At 55.7% G+C, this 15672-nt stretch overlaps 1 protein-coding gene across 2 annotated transcripts in view; it reads right to left on the minus strand.

The window, feature by feature from the left end:
- The window catches only part of SCN4A (sodium voltage-gated channel alpha subunit 4), a 51312-nt gene that overhangs the window by 5570 nt on the left and 30070 nt on the right, over positions 1–15672 (minus strand). Inside the window, exons 13-22 of one of the 2 annotated variants that reach the window (XM_010380023.2) lie at positions 15369–15542; positions 13129–13485; positions 7375–7851; positions 5326–5461; positions 4553–4707; positions 3832–4005; positions 2994–3116; positions 1325–1603; positions 970–1023; positions 637–774 (exon numbers count right to left, since the gene is read on the minus strand). In XM_010380023.2, the coding sequence (XP_010378325.1) occupies positions 637–774; positions 970–1023; positions 1325–1603; positions 2994–3116; positions 3832–4005; positions 4553–4707; positions 5326–5461; positions 7375–7851; positions 13129–13485; positions 15369–15542 (2067 nt within the window). The remainder of the gene's footprint in view (positions 1–636; positions 775–969; positions 1024–1324; positions 1604–2993; positions 3117–3831; positions 4006–4552; positions 4708–5325; positions 5462–7374; positions 7852–13128; positions 13486–15368; positions 15543–15672) is intronic. The other variant, XM_030923974.1, reaches the window with a different exon arrangement.

Genomic DNA, 15672 nt, shown 5'->3' on the forward strand with positions numbered 1-15672 from the left:
TTTCTGGCTACTTTTCATCAATATCTTGCTGAGCCCTACAGTAACCCACAAGGCAGGTTGTAGCAGCCTCTTTTTTTCTTTCTTTTTTTTTTTTTTTTTTTTTTTTGAGATGGAGTCTAGCTCTATCGTCCAGGCTGGAGTGCCAGTGACGCAATCTCGGCTCACTGCAACTCTATCTCCTGAGTTTAAGCGATTCTCCTGCCTCAACCTCCTGAGTAGATGGGATTACAGGTGCCTGCCACCATGCCCAGCTAATTTCTGTTTTTTTTTTTTTTTTTTTTTTTTTTTTTTGTATTTTTAGTAGAGATGGGGTGTCACCACGTTAGCCAGGCTGGTCTCGAACTCCTAACCTTGTGATCTGCCTGCCTCGGCCTCCCAAAGGGCTGGGATTACAAGCATGAGCCACTGCACCTGACCCAGCAGTCTCATTTTACAGATAAGGAAGCCGAGGTTCACGGAAGCCAAGTCACTTGTTCAAGGTGGCCTGGTGGGACTGGGACTCAAGCTACCTTCCTGAACCAGCAACCTGGTAGGTGCTCAGGCAGCATTTGTGGGTTTGCACAGTAGAGAGTGGACAAGGGAGGCAGGAGGGAGGTCCTGCACGGGGAGGGCCCGGGGGGCTGGGCTGATACTCATCTTCTTCTTCTGCTGGTTGAAGTTGTCAATGATGACACCAATGAAGAGGTTGAGGGTGAAGAAGGAGCCAAAGATGATGAAGATGACAAAGTAGAGGTACATGTAGAGGTTCACCTCGTACTGCGGCTGCTCCTCCTTCTGTGGAAGCCACAGGGTGGGACGGCGTGGGTGTGCACACTGGCTTCTTCCTGCCCCCCACAGCCCTGAGGGCAGGACCCATCCACCCCCAGGACTGCCGGGTCTCGGGGACAGAATGTGCTACCATATCTCCCTCCTGTCTGAATCCTCTTCCCTGGCTCACTCACCAGCCACATCTCAGCGACCCTGACTCACCTCCCGGGAGTCCACAGCTGCATACATGATGTCCATCCAACCCTTGAAGGTGGCCTGAGAGAATGTGGTTGGGGAGTGAGCCGGGGGGCTGCTCCCTGCTTTCATCATCCATGAGTTTCCTTCCCCCGCCCAATCTGGTCCTCCCCTGCCAGAGGCCGCCTGCCAGAACCCCACTGGGCAAGCATCAAATAAAGACTAGAGAGGTCTAGACACTGCCTGGGAGCCTCCCAGCATTGGAAGTAGGGTGGCTGGTCCGCTAACAAGGAGTGACATTGGGGTTGGGTACAATGAGAGGGACCAGGGTGGGGGGCACCTTCCTCCAGGTTCCCGGCAGGGGGTGGTGGGTCACACTCACCACCTGCAGGAGGGAGAGGTAGCCCAGACCCACGTTGTCGTAGTTGACCTTGACGTTGAGCCAGCGGACCTGGCCCGTGTGCATGAGGCTCTCGCACTCAGACTTGTTGTTGACCTCGGAGATATCGAACCTCTCAGAGGTGGTGGTGTTGATGCAGTAGTAGAACTTGCCAGCAAACAGGTTGACACCCATGATGCTGAAGATCAGCCAGAAGATGAGGCAGACGAGCAGCACGTTCATGATGGAGGGGATGGCGCCCAGGAGGGCGTTCACCACCACCTGGGGGCCAAGGGGTCCACTGCCAGTGCCTCTCCCAGCCTCTGAGAGAGGGCTCCCGATCTCCACGCCACCCAGGGGACCAGGCAGAGCTGGGCATTGTCAATTAGGAAGGGCTTCCTAGAGGAGGGCTGACCTGCTGGGCTGTGTGTGTGTGCAGGTTGGGGGTGGTGAGGGGGAGGGGGAGGGAGCTGCAGGCCTGGTGGTCAAGAGGGTTCTCTGCTTGGCTGGAGCCATCAGCCCAGAGTAGGGGTGCTGGGTTTCTCTGGAAGCAGCCTGGTCATGGGTCACCAGGCAGGAGACAAACACTCTTTGCTCAGCCCCCATAGGAAACTCAGCTCATGTGACCCAGCCCCTGCTTATGGGTTTTCAGCTCCAGAGCCCCAGACACAGGCACAGAGAAGAGGGCACCAGGGCCTTTGAAGCAGCAGGAACTCTGGGACAGAAGCCCCGTCCCCACCAGCCCTAGTCACGCAGCCCACCCGACCACTGCAGACTGGGCTGGATCTGAGACCCCTCTCTTTTTACGGAGGAGCCATTTCATGACCTCCAGAGCGGGTGGCACAAGCCTGGTGTGCTCAGGGGAGCTCTATTCCTGGTTGGGGCACCGACCAGCTGCATGGCCACAGGCAGCTTGTTTCCCCTCAATGGGAGGACTCTCTGGCTCTGGGGGTCAGAGGGCCCAGCATTAGGCTGGCCTCTTGCAGAGACAGGAAGGGGACGCTTGGGTGGGTTCGCCATGGCTTCTGGATTTGCAGAAATTTGTCCCGCTGGAGCAGGTCTTGCTCCTGGCAGACCTCTCTTCCTGGGGAAGTCCCGTTTTTCTTGCCCCAGCCCTGTGTTTACCTGCCACTTCCGCTTTCCAGGGCCTGAGTGGATCTTCCCCAAACTGACCCCAAGCTCAAGGGCATGGCCCCAACCGTGACGCCAAGCTCATCAGTGAGGGGTGAGGGGGAGGCTCAGAGCCAGGGTGCAGGCACCTTGTTTCAAAGCCCTGGATGGCTCAGTCTGAGGCTGGGGAGGGCCACCCATAAACCCATTCATAAACCACCCATAAACACCACATAAACCTGCCTTCCTTCCTCCTCTTCCCTGGCTGTGGGGCCCTCCTGGGTGCTTCTGCAGTCTCTGCTCCCCCCAACTAGTGGCAGAGATAAGCTAAGGGCGGGTTGGATCAGGGGCTGAGGGCGGGAATGGGGCAGGCAGAAGATGGGCTGCGGGGAGGACAGCTAGGCGAGATGGGGGCCAGACCTGGCCTCAGGCAGGACCGTGGGTCCAAGCTCTCTACCTCCCTCTGGCGGTGGTTGGAGTATAGACATGCACTCTCCACCCTACACTGAAGGTGGCCGGTCCCCCATCCCCAGCCCACCCCAGAGGCCCCTTCAGCACCCACCCTCATGCCCTCGAATCGGGACAGTGCCCTCAGGGGACGCAGGGCCCGCAGTGTCCGCAGGGATTTGATGGGTCCCAGCTCCGAGTAGCCCAGCCAGTTGGCCACCAAGCTGATGATGGAGACCTGCAGGGGAGGGGTAGGGGGGTCACTGTGTGCAAGGCCCCAGCCTCCCCTCAAGCCCAGGCCACAGGGGTCTTCCTGGACTCAGCTCCTGGCTGTCTCCCTCAGATACCCTCCCTAGTGGGTGGTTCTGTCCGGTGGGAAGAGCAGCTCCGGCACCTGTCCCAGTACCTGTAGGAGCTTGGTACCACCTCAGTGATGTCATCAACTAACTGGGGATCACTGTAGGAGGGATGGTACCTGACTCCTTCCAGAGGCCTGTGAGCGCATCTAAGAGGCTAAGAAAATCCTCCATTCCTGGTCGGGTGTGGCAGCTCACGCCTGTAATCTCAGCATTTTGGGAGGCCACGGTGGGAGGATTGCTTGAGCCCAGGAGTTCAAGACCGGCCTGGGCAACATAGCGAGACCTCATCTTAAAAATAAATACATAAAATGTATGAAGTAAGAAACTCCTCTACTCCTATTGGCAGGGATGGTAAGTAGCCCTCCTGCCTGCTGTCCTCCCACAAGGCCTCCTTTCCCTGAGGAGAAGGGAAGGCCTCCCAAGTCCCTAACCCCTCCCTGGGCAGCTGTGTCTGAGAAGGGCAGTGCTGATGGAGGGTCTGACTCTGGGGGTGGCCTCGGGCAGGTCCTGCCCTTCAGGGCCTGGGCTTCCTGAGGTCCCCGCCACATTGACAGCCTCTGGATGTAGCTACGGGGCCGGCGTGGGGGGACTCACATCCACGATGAGGAAGTCGAGCCAGCACCAGGCGTTGGTGAAGTACACCTTAAAGCCGTAGGCCACCCATTTGAGCAGCATCTCCATGATGAAGATGTAGGTGAAGACCTTGTCAGCATATTCGAGGATGGTGCGGATGACTCGCCGCTGCTCAATGTAGATGTCCTCGAAGGCCTGGGGGCACCAGCACCACCAGGGTGGCTGGGGTCCAGCAGGCTGGGGTGGCAGCCAGGTCCCCTGCCCTGCTTGATGCTGCTGGTTCCCAGGGGTCTGCCATGGGGGCCCAGCCCAGGGGACAGTCTGTCCGCATCTCCTGGACTCCCACCACCCATCATGGGGATAAGCGCATTTCCCAGTGGGGAGAATCCCTCAGCCCTCCTTCCCCAAGCCCAACAACAGCAAACTGCAATAATCTGCTGGGCAGGTCCACAGTGACACATCTTCGGTCCTGCATCCCTAGTTCCCAGAGTTCTCCCGCCTCCTTATCAGCAGAGATTGCACAAAAGTCAGCGCCGAAGTAACAACGGAGGACCTCTGCCATATTAAGAAAGTCAGCACATCCTGTAACCTATCCTGGAAGCACAGCGAGTTCCTTTAGGATTCTCAGGGTTTTGGACTGACCAGGGTATGGCCCTTTCTGTGTGTGGAGACGGGGAGCTCCTGGAGGACCTGCTGCGGGCCTGGCCCCTGCCCCTGACCCGTGCTCCCAGGAGGTGCCTACCAGAGCCCCGCTGCTGAGCAGGATCATGAAGACAATGAAGGTCTCGAACCAATTGTGCTCGACAATCTTGAAGCAGGCCCTGCGCAGAGTCCACCACTTCTTCCCGCGGCCCTGAGAGATGTCCACGTAGAGGCAGGGCCAGCGCTGCACGCAGGCTGACGGGGGGCGGGGACAGGCACCACATCATGGGCCTGAGGTTGTCTTGGGGTGCGCAGTCAGCACCCTCCCACGGCATCCCAGGATGCCTCTCTCCAGCTCCCAGATGCGGGGCCCCCACCTCCTCCCTCACCCAGCTCCATCTGGCTGACACAAGGGGCTCAGGGCCTCCCTCCACAGCTGGATCCAACATGCGACAACGGCTTGCAGAGGAAAGGCCTCCTGGCCCCCAGCCCTGGTGCTGGCGCTCTCAGCTGCCCCACTCCCCACCTCGCCCAGGCAGTCTCCACCCTGCACAGCCCAGGAAGCTCTATGGACAATGACATTTCTCCAGTGCCATGTCCTGAAGGCCTTGCTCCCTGAAGATGGAGGGGAGGATCTCAGGAGCTGACACCCGCACTCTTGCACGTTCGCTCCAAGCTAGGTCTGCACCAAGGGCTCTGCATGGATCTTGCGCCACAGCTCTGGGCACGCACTGCCACCACCCCTAGACACGTGAGGCATGGGGATGACCAGGCAGCCCCAGGTTCGTGTGCTTTTGGCCCTGGTGTAGCCTGCCCCTTGCAGGGGCTGCAGGCCTCGGGGAGACACCCAGATGAGGTGGGGGGTGCCCTCACCCTCGGTGAAGCACTCCTCAGGCTGCTCCCCCTCGGGGTTCTCCTCTGCCTGCTCCTCAGGGTCCTCCTCGGGGGGCTTGTAGTCAGCTGTGCTGCAGACGGAGGAGTTCCCATCATAGAGGGGCTGCGGTGGCTTCTGCAGAGGTCACAGGGTCACGTGACATCTAGGTCCCTGACAGACCCCCTCATTCTCCCACCAGATGGGGCAGGATGGGAGACAAGAAAGGAAGGGAAGAAGAGAGGGAGGAGCAAACTTATTCATTCATTCATTCATTCATCCAGCCCTGGATGGTCGAGGAACCATGGGGACATAGGTGGCCCTGGTCATGCCCGCATGGCACTTACATAAGGAGTGGGGCGGGGCTGATGCCTGGGAAGGAATGGTGAGGGCATGAGGATCCATGCGAAGGACTCAGATGAGGGAGGAGGCGGGAACCGTGGCCCGAGGGGGGGGGGGTCTGGGAGGCGTGGGGGGCCTGAAGGTAGCTCTGAGGGGGCAGGGGTATGAAAAGGGGTCAGGATGGAGCCAGGCTGTCACAGCCCTCAGAGCATGGGCGTGTGGTTCCCCTAGCATCTGAGCCTTCCCACCCCCAGGGTCTGTTTGGCTGAGGAATCCAGAAAGGGTGGAAAATGTTCCCCAGCCAAAGCCTCCATCCCATGCCAAGGGAACCTGATCAGTGTTGGGAGCGGGAGTAGGGGAGGCGGGTGCTCCAGCCGGGCCAGGCCTCCTCCCACCTCCTCCTGCTGGGCCAGGCCAGCTTCCCGGCCCCAGCCTCCACCCCGCAGGGGACCCCTTCAAGGCTGAGGGTGGGGCCTCTGAAGAGAAGGAAGAAGAGGGCAACTTGGGGGGCAGCTCTGTATCCAGAGTGGTGACCAGAAAACCGCCATGGTGGTGGCAGGGGGGTCCTTGTTTTCAGCTGACAAAACGGGAGACTGAGGCACAGAGTGTTAGATCAGCCAGGGCATCCACTGAGTTGCTTGCCCCGAATGTGCACCCAACTCCCTAAATCCCCCTTGGAACTGTGCTTGCCCTCCTTGAACAAGTCCCCAGGCCCTGGCCCTGGGGAGCCTGGGACTTTGGTGCTCTCCAGCTCCCCCACCACCTGAGTGCCTCATACCGAGGTCTGTGCCACAGTTGCCTGGGTATTTATAGCTCACAGGCACTCGGCCCCTGGTAAGCCAGCGTGCCACATATTTGGGGGAATAAGGAGTCAAAAACTTTCAGGGCAAAGTTCATTAGGCTCAGGCTGATGGTGCAGGGGTGGGCAGGGGTGCCCGTCCTAGCGCCTGTACGAGTCCTTTCCCTGCCAGAGCTGGACGGTGGGGAAGGGGGCTCAAGACCCAGGCAGGGTCCCATCCTCAGCCCCAGCTGCTGGGGGTGACCACCACTGCGTTCCTTTCCCTTCCTCGCCCTCGCCGTGGAGGGGTGGGGAGGGGCATCTGAGAACAGCAGCACGCCCCCGGCATGGTTGAGGGGTCAGGGCTCCTGCCCGAGGCTTCTGCCCTCCTTGTCCCCAACTCCTGTTGGCCCCTGGCTCCTCTCCTGAGTCCCCTGCCTGGATCTGGCACTTTGGCCCACACTGGGAGGTTGGGAGCAGACCCAGGTGGGGTCTAAACAGAAATAGAGGGTAAGTGTGAGGACTGGGCAAGGGGCCTCAAGCCCAGAGGATAACATGTAAGAGAGGCCTCTCAGGTCCTGGTCCTGGAGCTGCAGTGCCCAGGTAAGAGCAGCATGTCCAAGGGCACCACCTGCTGGTGAGAGGGACCCAGGTGTTGTTCTGGTCCAGGCATGAACCGAGGGAATCAGGGTTTCCGGACAGACAGGGCTGATCATCAAACCACATCAATAACGATAGTGACAGCCGCCACTCACAGGGCACTGACTGCATGTTTTACATACAGCGTCTCACATAATGCTTACAACAATGCCATTTTACACCACCCCCATTTTACAGCTGGAGAAACTGAGGCTCAGAGAAGACTTAGGACTTGCTCCAGGTCACAGGAGAATTTGAAGCTGGGTCTGTCTGAGCCCCGGCCCTGACTCACCTTGCTATCCTCAGGCTCCGAGAAAGTGTCGGTTTCCTCCTCGGTGGGCATCTCCAGGTCGGACTCCTCAGAGGCGATGGGCACCTGTATGGTCAGGTAGGGGTTGTTGATGAAGTTAAGGTGGTCCAGCTCAATGCTGGATGGGGGGTCATCAGCCAGGCCCATGTGGTTCAGGATGTGACTGTCCTTCTTCAGGTCCTCTTCGGGCGGCTCCTTCTTCTCATCCACGGGGGCAGTCTCCCCGGCCTCTCCAGCCTCCCCGACCCCGACAGTCTCCCCGAGGCTGAGCATGATGTCCTTGGGGCTCAGGATCTTGCCATGCAGCAGCCCCAGGAGGAAGGCCTTGGCAAAGCTGATGCCCAACTTGATGCGCCCGATGGCAATCTGCAGGTTGTTCATCTCACCGTCCTCATCCGAGGCTGCCAGACTGTCGGCGCTGAAGGAGCTCAGCAGCAGAGCTAAGAACAGGTTCAGGACCTGCATGGAGTCAAGGGGAGCCTCACATCAGTCCCTGGGACCCAGAGGGTGCCACCTTCAGCCAGCACAGGGGTCCTCGGTCTACAGATCCAAACGACCACATGTTGGGCATTTAAAAGAATGCCACATAAGAGGTGCTCACAACTGCCCGTGGAGGTGATGCTTATTATCATCCCTTCTGCAGTTGGGGAAACTGAGTCTTGGGCTTCTGAGAGGACTCTGCTACCCAAGGCAGAGGCAGGGTTTAGGGAGGCCTGCTGGGGCACAGGGACTCTCTCCATGACTGTTTTTTTTTTTTTTTTTTTTTTTTTTTTTGAGATGGAGGAGTCTCCCTCTGTTGCCTCCAGACTCCAGGCTGGAGTGCTGTGGCGTGATCTTGGCTCACTGCAACCTTCGCCTCCCAAGTTCAAGTGCCACCGTACCTGGCTAATCTTTGTATTTTTTGTAGAGACAGGGTTTCAACATGTTGCCCAGGCTGGTTTCAAATTCCTGACCTCAGGTGATCCGTCTGCCTCAGCCTCCCAATGTGCTGGGATTAGAGGCGTCACCACCATGCCTGGCCCGTGACTGTCCTTTACCTCCACTTCTGGAGGATGCAGAACAAAGAACTGGGCTCAAGTTGTCGAGCTTCCAGGACTTACTGGGAACCTTTATCTTTTGTGCCTTCTTCTCCTCCTCTGTTAAGTGGGACTATAGACCCCGCGCTCCTGGTGTGCAGAAACCTGGCCCCTGCTACTCTGGAAGGGACATGTGACCTACTATTTACCCTCTTTTCTCCTCTTGGGGTTTCTGACTCCATCTATTCTGGTTCTTGTCCCACATCTCTAAGGAAAGAGACTTAGGAGACTACTGCTTTTCCCCCCCAGCACCTCCACCCACTTGATTTTCCAGTGGATGGATATTTCCTGAGCCCCTGTCACTGCATGAATGGCCTCAGGGAGCTCACAGCCCAGCAGAGACAGAGAGTGGATCAGACACATGCAATACTGTGGGTTTGGGTGGCAGCAGAGACTGGCGTGCACAGCTTTTGGAACCATATTGCAGGGCTCTGAACCCTGGTTTATTAGGTGTGTGCTCTGAGGCAAATTGCTTCACTGCGCTGTGCCTCAGTTTCCTCATCTGTAAAAGGGAGATTATGCCAGTGTTCCTCCCATTGTTGTGAGGATTAAAAGATCAATACAAGCCTGGGCGTGGAGACTCAGGCCTATAATCCCAGCACTTTGGGAGGCTGGGGTGGGCGGATCACGAGGTCAGAGGATCGAGACCATCCTGGCTAATATGGTGAAACCCCATCTCTACTAAAAATACAAACAATTAGCTGGGTGTGGTGGCATGCGCCTGTAGTCCTAGCTACTTGGGAGGCTGAGTGAGGTAGGAGAATCACTTGAACCCAGGAGGCGGAGGTTGCAGTGAGCGGAGATCATGCCATTGCACTCCAGCCTGGGCAACAGAGCGAGACTCCGTCTCAAAACAAAACAAAACAAAACAAAAAACAAACAAGAAAACCCATCAATACAGGTAGAGCACACAGTAGGCACTCAACAGATGTTGGCTGTTATTATGTTTGAAATAATAGAAAGCTATACAAGGTGCTCCAGCCTGGCCAACATGGTGAAACCATGTACTAAAAATACAAAAATTAGCTGGGCGTGGTGGCACACACCTATAATCCCAGCTACTTGGGAGGCTGGGGCAGGAGAATCACTTGAACCTAGGAGGCGGAGGTTGTAGTGAGCCCAGATTGCACCACTGCACTCCAGCCTGGGTGACAGAGCGAGACCCTGCCTCGAAAAAAAAAAAAAAAAAAAAAAGAGAAACAAGCAAGCAAGCTATACAAGGTGTAGGGAAGAGTGTGGTGAACTCTGAGGCCAGCTCAGCATTTTATAGATGAGTAAACTGAGTCCCAGAGAGGTGGCATGGCTTGCCCTAGGACACAGAGCATAGCCAGGACTAGAACCAGGCTTCTAGTCATTGTATAACTTTAGAAGGCATCATTTACTTAGACTACAAGGTGAATGGCAGCCATGAAGGTCTTTAATGTGGTCACCCTTCCTTCTACCAGTCTGCCTGACCCTGGGCAGTGGGAGGAAGGGGAATCCTGTCTGGGGTGAGGGTCCTGGCTCCTGTCAGCCAGAAGCATAGCCAGGTTCTTCCTTGGGAGGCCTGGGGGAGTGAGAAGGCGCAGGGAGTTGGGGAGCCTGCACTTGCGGATCCGCCACCCTTGGCCGACTCCTCAGCGGGTCTCACTCCAGGCTCTCACCAGCCTCCTCCAAGGTCTTCTCGTCATTGTCTTCACTACATTCCGTTGATTATATTTTGTTAATCACATTAATATACTCTCTTTAAAAAATATCTGAAAACCCTCTTTGAGAGAATGTGCTGGGGGAATTTCCAGGGCTCCCTTCCTCCCTGCCATGTCCCCTAGAGGCTTTTCTGCATTTGCCCCCTACCAAAACGCATTAGTCTTTCTTCTCCCTCTCTCGGGGGGAGGGATCCAGTTGCCAGAAACACATCTGAGATGGGAATTAGCTGCTCTCTGGATCAGCAGGGTTTGCACACGGCTCCTGCCCAAGACAGAAATAGCCGCCTCAGGCAGGGGGGAAGGGAGGAGGGGAGGGGGCCGACATCAATTTCCCTGGGGGTTCTGTGCTTTGGGTTACTGGTGACCTAGTCACTTCCTCTTCTTCTTCACAGTTACCCACAGGAAGTGACCAAGTGCCATGGGCACAGGGGATGCGGGTCCTCACACTCTCTGGCAGGGTGCCCTGGTGGCCTCTGGCAGACACCTGCTTCTCTGAAGCCTGGGGAGGTGGTGGGAGGGGACGGTGCCCAAGGAGCTGACAGTGCCACCTCCCTGGGCCGCTCCACTCCCTCTGAGCAAACTGGGAGAGCCACAAAGCTGGGTTGGGAAAGGATGTCAGTGGTGTGTGTGTGTGTGTGTCTGTGTGTGTGTGTGTGTGTGCATGTCTGTGTGATGGGGGTGACAGGCACACAGAGGCAGGGTCTGCACTGGTTCCAGACTCTGCAGCCAGACTGTGGGCTCCAGTCCCACACATGAAACAGATTCACCTCCCTGAGCCTGTTTCCTCATCTATAAAACAGATGAACCAGCGCGGCCCTCACAGGTGGGTGTGAGGATGAGGTGAAATGAATACACGTGAAGCACCCAGAATGCTAGGTAAATGCTAAATAAATATCAGCTGTCACCATGCTTCTGCTGGTGCTGACGTTATCATTATGACGATACTGTTATTGTTGACGTTATTGTTACTGGAGTTATACGGACCCAGTTCCAGTACCAGCTCTGTTTCTCACTAGTTGTGAGGTTCTGGGCAGTGCCTCCTCCAGAGGGTGGAAATAACATTTCCTGTCTCATGGGGTGGCTGAGAGAATCAGGTACAATGCCGGTAAATCCCTTTGGCAGGGACTGACACACAGTAGGCCCCCACTGCCAATACAGGAGCATCACCCTGGTGGCAGGAACCTAAACCAGCACTGCCCTGCTGCATGCCTGTAACACCTGCACCCCCAACCACGTGGCCAGGCACTTTGGTAAGCACTTGTAAGCACATGCATCACATAGTCCTTGCAACCACCCAGTGAAAGAGTCATCCCCATTATCATCCCCATTTTCCAGATGGGAAAACTGAGGCCCAAAGGGTTAAATAACGGGCTCAAGGTTTCCCAGTCAGTGAGTGGCAAAGTGGGGGCTTAAAACGTTTTTGAGTTTCCGCACATAGAAACAGCAATCCCCTGAAGACTTGGTCACCCCCAAGTCCTTAGACTTACATCCACAAACTCCTACTCAGGGTCTGCTGTCCCCATCCCCAATCTTGCCCCGAAGTTGGGCCCAGGCACCTTCCTTCTCTCTCCCCACTCCCTAAGACCCTCCTTTTAGGGACAGGAGGCCTGGGTTCTCTTCTGTAGCTGCAGCATGGTCTTCTGCAGCCAAGGTGACACCCCTTTCCCCCTCTGAGTGCTGCCCCCAACCGGAGATCAGTGATATCTGAGAAGTGCTGTCCCTGCAGTTCAGGGATTCCATAGGTCTTTGGGGAACATGGGGACAGGCGTCTTCCCAGTCCCTGTTGCCCAGGGCAGCACCAGCCACTGCAGGGGGCAGCTGGGCATAGCATTGTAGGGCTCTGCCAGGAGTGACCTCCACTGCCACCCCAAGAATGGGAGGAGGCAGGGTCACCTGCAGGGTCCCTAGCCACAGAAATGCTGGCCAGCTGGACCATGGCCCTACACCCTGGCTCTCACCTCCCGGCCCCTTCCTCTGCACCAGCCCCGCATGCCAAGTCCTGAGCCACAGCAAGCGGCAGAAGAGATGCAGTTTATGCCATCTCTGCATTTTCCCAATATCTTCACCTATTTCTTTTATGTTTTCTAGAGATGGGGTCTTGCTCTGCCCCCCAGGCTGGAGTACAGTGGTGGGATCATAGCTCACTACAGTTTTGAAGTCCAGGGCTCAAACCATCTTCCTGCCTCAGCCTCCCAAATAGCTGGGTTTGGTGTGTGCCACCATGCCTAGCTAATGTTTTTCATTTTTCCATTTTTTGCAGAGATGAGGGTGTCTTGCTATGTTGCCCAGGCTGGTCTTGAACTCCTGGCCACGGCCTCCTAAAGTGCTGGGACTATGGGCATGAGCCACCGCATCCATTTTTGGAGCCTGGACCATAGGACCTGGAGCAGAGGAGGTCAAGAGGGTGGGAGGAGGCCAGGAGGCCCAGGTTCCCCCACAACACTGTGCCTTTGTACACACTATGGCATCATCTTTGCAGTGACCCTATGAAGTCCCTGTTGTTTTTCTTCTATCTGACAGTTAGAGAACCCAGCCCAACTAGAAAGCAGCAATTAGCTCAAGGTCACACAGATGATGGCAAAGGAGCTGGGACTGGAATGTGGGTCTGTGACTCATTATCATGTTGCTTTACTCAAAACACTAGGTTCCAACAGCGCTACTCACAGCATAGTCCCAGAACCAGCATCAGCATCCACTGATCAGCATCACCTCAGAGCTTGTCAGAAATACAGATCCCTAGGCCTAGGCCCAGAGCTGCTGAATCAGACACTCTGGGGGTGGGGCCAGGGATCTATGTTTTAAGTAACTCCTAGGTGATTCTTACACAGGTTAAAATTTGAGAACTACTGGGTTAAACCACATAAAATTGCCATTTTGGAGAGGATGTGTTGGGGAGATAGAAAACAGTGAAACATCAGGCACGTCTTGTATGCTTCCCGGGCGAGGGCAGGGGCCACCCAGCCAGCCTTACTCACCACGAGGTTGCCAATGACCATGACCATGAGGAAGACGGTGAGGCACATGGCTTGGCCAGCCACCTCCATGCAGTCCCACATGGTCTCGATCCACTCCCCACACAGGATGCGGAAGACGATGAGGAAGGAGTGGAAGAAATCATACATGTGCCAGCGCGGCAGGCTGCAGTCCAAGGCGATCTTGCACACGCACTCCTTGTAGCTCTTGCCAAACAGCTGCATGCCCACCACGGCGAAGATGAACACGATGATGGCCAGCACCAGCGTCAGGTTGCCCAGCGCCCCCACAGAGTTGCCAATGATCTTGATGAGCATGTTCAGCGTCGGCCATGACTTGGCCAGCTTGAAGACCCGCAGCTGCCGGGCAGAGGAGGGCAAGGGTGAATGAAGCCCAGGGTCCACCACCCAAGGCAGCCCCAGCCTTAGGAGAAAGAACAGTGTCGAGTAGCTTGAATCTCCAGCTCCCTGCACGATCTGAGTACTCAGTTTGCCCTTCTGTTAAATGGGAACACTCATTTTACCACCTCAGGCCCTTCATGCGTTAAAAAGAAAACAAGTTCGGGCAGGACTAGGTGGCTCATGCCTGTAATTCCAGCACTTTGGGAAGCCGAGGTGGGCGGATCACTTGAGCTCAGGAGTTGGAAACCAGCTTGGCCAACATGGTGAAATCCTGTCTCTACTAAAAATACAAAAAATTAGCGGGGTGTGGTGGTGGGTGCCTGTAATCCCAGTTACTCAGGAGGCTGAGGCAGGAGAATCGCTTCAACCTGGGAGGCAGAGGTTGCAGTGAGCGGAGATTGTGCCGCTGCACTCCAGTCTGGGCTACAGAGCGAGACTCCATTTCAAAAAAAAAAAAAAAAAAAGATGAAAAGAAAAGAAAAAAACAAGTCCTTATCTGTTAAAGATACAGACTATGGCTGGGAGCAGTGGCTCACACCTGTAATCCCAGCAGTTTGGGAGGCCGAAGAAGGTGCATCACTTGAGCCTAGGAGTTGGAGACCAGCCTGGGCAACATGGCGAAACCCTGTCCTACAAAAAATGCAAAAAATTAGCTAGGCGTGGTGGTCTGAGCCACCATGTGGTGGTCCCAGTTATGCAGGAGGCTGAGGTGGGAGAATCACCTGAGCCTGGGGAGGTCGACGCTGCAGTGAGCAGTGATTGTGCCACTGCACTCAAGCCTGGGTGACAGAGAGACCCTGTCTAAAAAAAAATACAGACTAAAGTATTTACAAGTGAAACTATATGTTGGGATTTGCTTTCACAATAAAAATTAGGGAACAGATGCAACAGGAATTATAGAATGTTGACAGTTGTTGAAGCTGGGTACATAGGTACATGGAGGTTCATTATACTTTCTCTACACTTTTGTGCATGCATGAAAAGGTCACCTGATAAAGTTTTTTTTTTTTTTTTTTTTTTTTTTTTTTTTTGAGACAGAGTCTCAATCTGTCACCCAGGCTGGAGTGCAATGGCGTGATCTCGGTTCACTGCAACCTCTGCCTCCCGGGTTCAAGCAATTCTCCTGCCTCAGCCTCCTGAGTGGCTGGAATTACAGGCGCTCGCCACCACGCCCAGCTAATTTTTGTGTTTTTAGTAGAGACAGAGTTTCACCATGTTGGCCAGGCTGGTCTTGAACTCCTGACCTCAGGTGATCCACCTGCCTTGGCTTCCCAAAGTGTTGGGATTAGGGGTGAGCTACCACATCCAGCCGATACAGTTTTAAAAAGAATAATAGTGCTCCTTATGGGGTGGTGGAAAGACAAATTCAGAGGTTCCAATCCTACACCTAATGAACTTCCAGAACTTCCGCTTTCAGGTCTGTAGTATGAGACTGGAGTTCCTGCTCCACTGCTGCTCAAGGTCACTAAGGAATCAAACACAGTGTTGGGGAGCATCTTGCCCATTTTCCGTCCCGGAAAAATTGCAAAGGGAATTGGGAAGGGTGGGGCAGGGCTGGAGGAGGAGGCTGCTTTTCCCTTTGTCAGGCTCTTCTGGGGCTGGTAATGTGACAGAGGTCACTTTGGTCCCCCCAGCAGCCCTACGAAAGAAAACAGGGCTCTCCTTTTCCCTGTTTTACAGGTAAGAAAGGTTCTGATAGGTAACAGGTGTGCACAAGGCAGAGGGGGCCTGTTTTCAGCCCTCTGGCTTCCTGGGGTTTCTCCTCCCATCCCTGTGCCCACCCTCCTTATTCTCCTCAGCCCAGCCCCATCCCAGCCCCTGGCCCCAGGGCTTTCGAGTACCAGACGGAAGGAGCGGAGCACAGACAGTCCCTGTACGTTGGCCAGGCCTAGCTCTACCAGGCTGAGGGTGACGATGATGCTGTCGAAGATATTCCAGCCCTGCTGGAAATACTCGTAGGGGTCCATTGCGATCAGCTTCAGAACCATCTCTGCTGTGAAGATGCCTGTGAAGACCTAGGGAGTGGGGTGAGGCCCTGTCACAGAGCCTCGGGGAGCCCAGGGCCCTGGGAGTCTCCTACCCAACTCCCACCTTTTGGCAGAGGCTGCAGGGGCTGAGGGGAAGGGGTCCAGAGCCCTAAGAGGA

Source organism: Rhinopithecus roxellana, chromosome 19 (genome assembly GCF_007565055.1).
Source record: "Rhinopithecus roxellana isolate Shanxi Qingling chromosome 19, ASM756505v1, whole genome shotgun sequence".
Taxonomy (NCBI): domain Eukaryota; kingdom Metazoa; phylum Chordata; class Mammalia; order Primates; family Cercopithecidae; genus Rhinopithecus; species Rhinopithecus roxellana.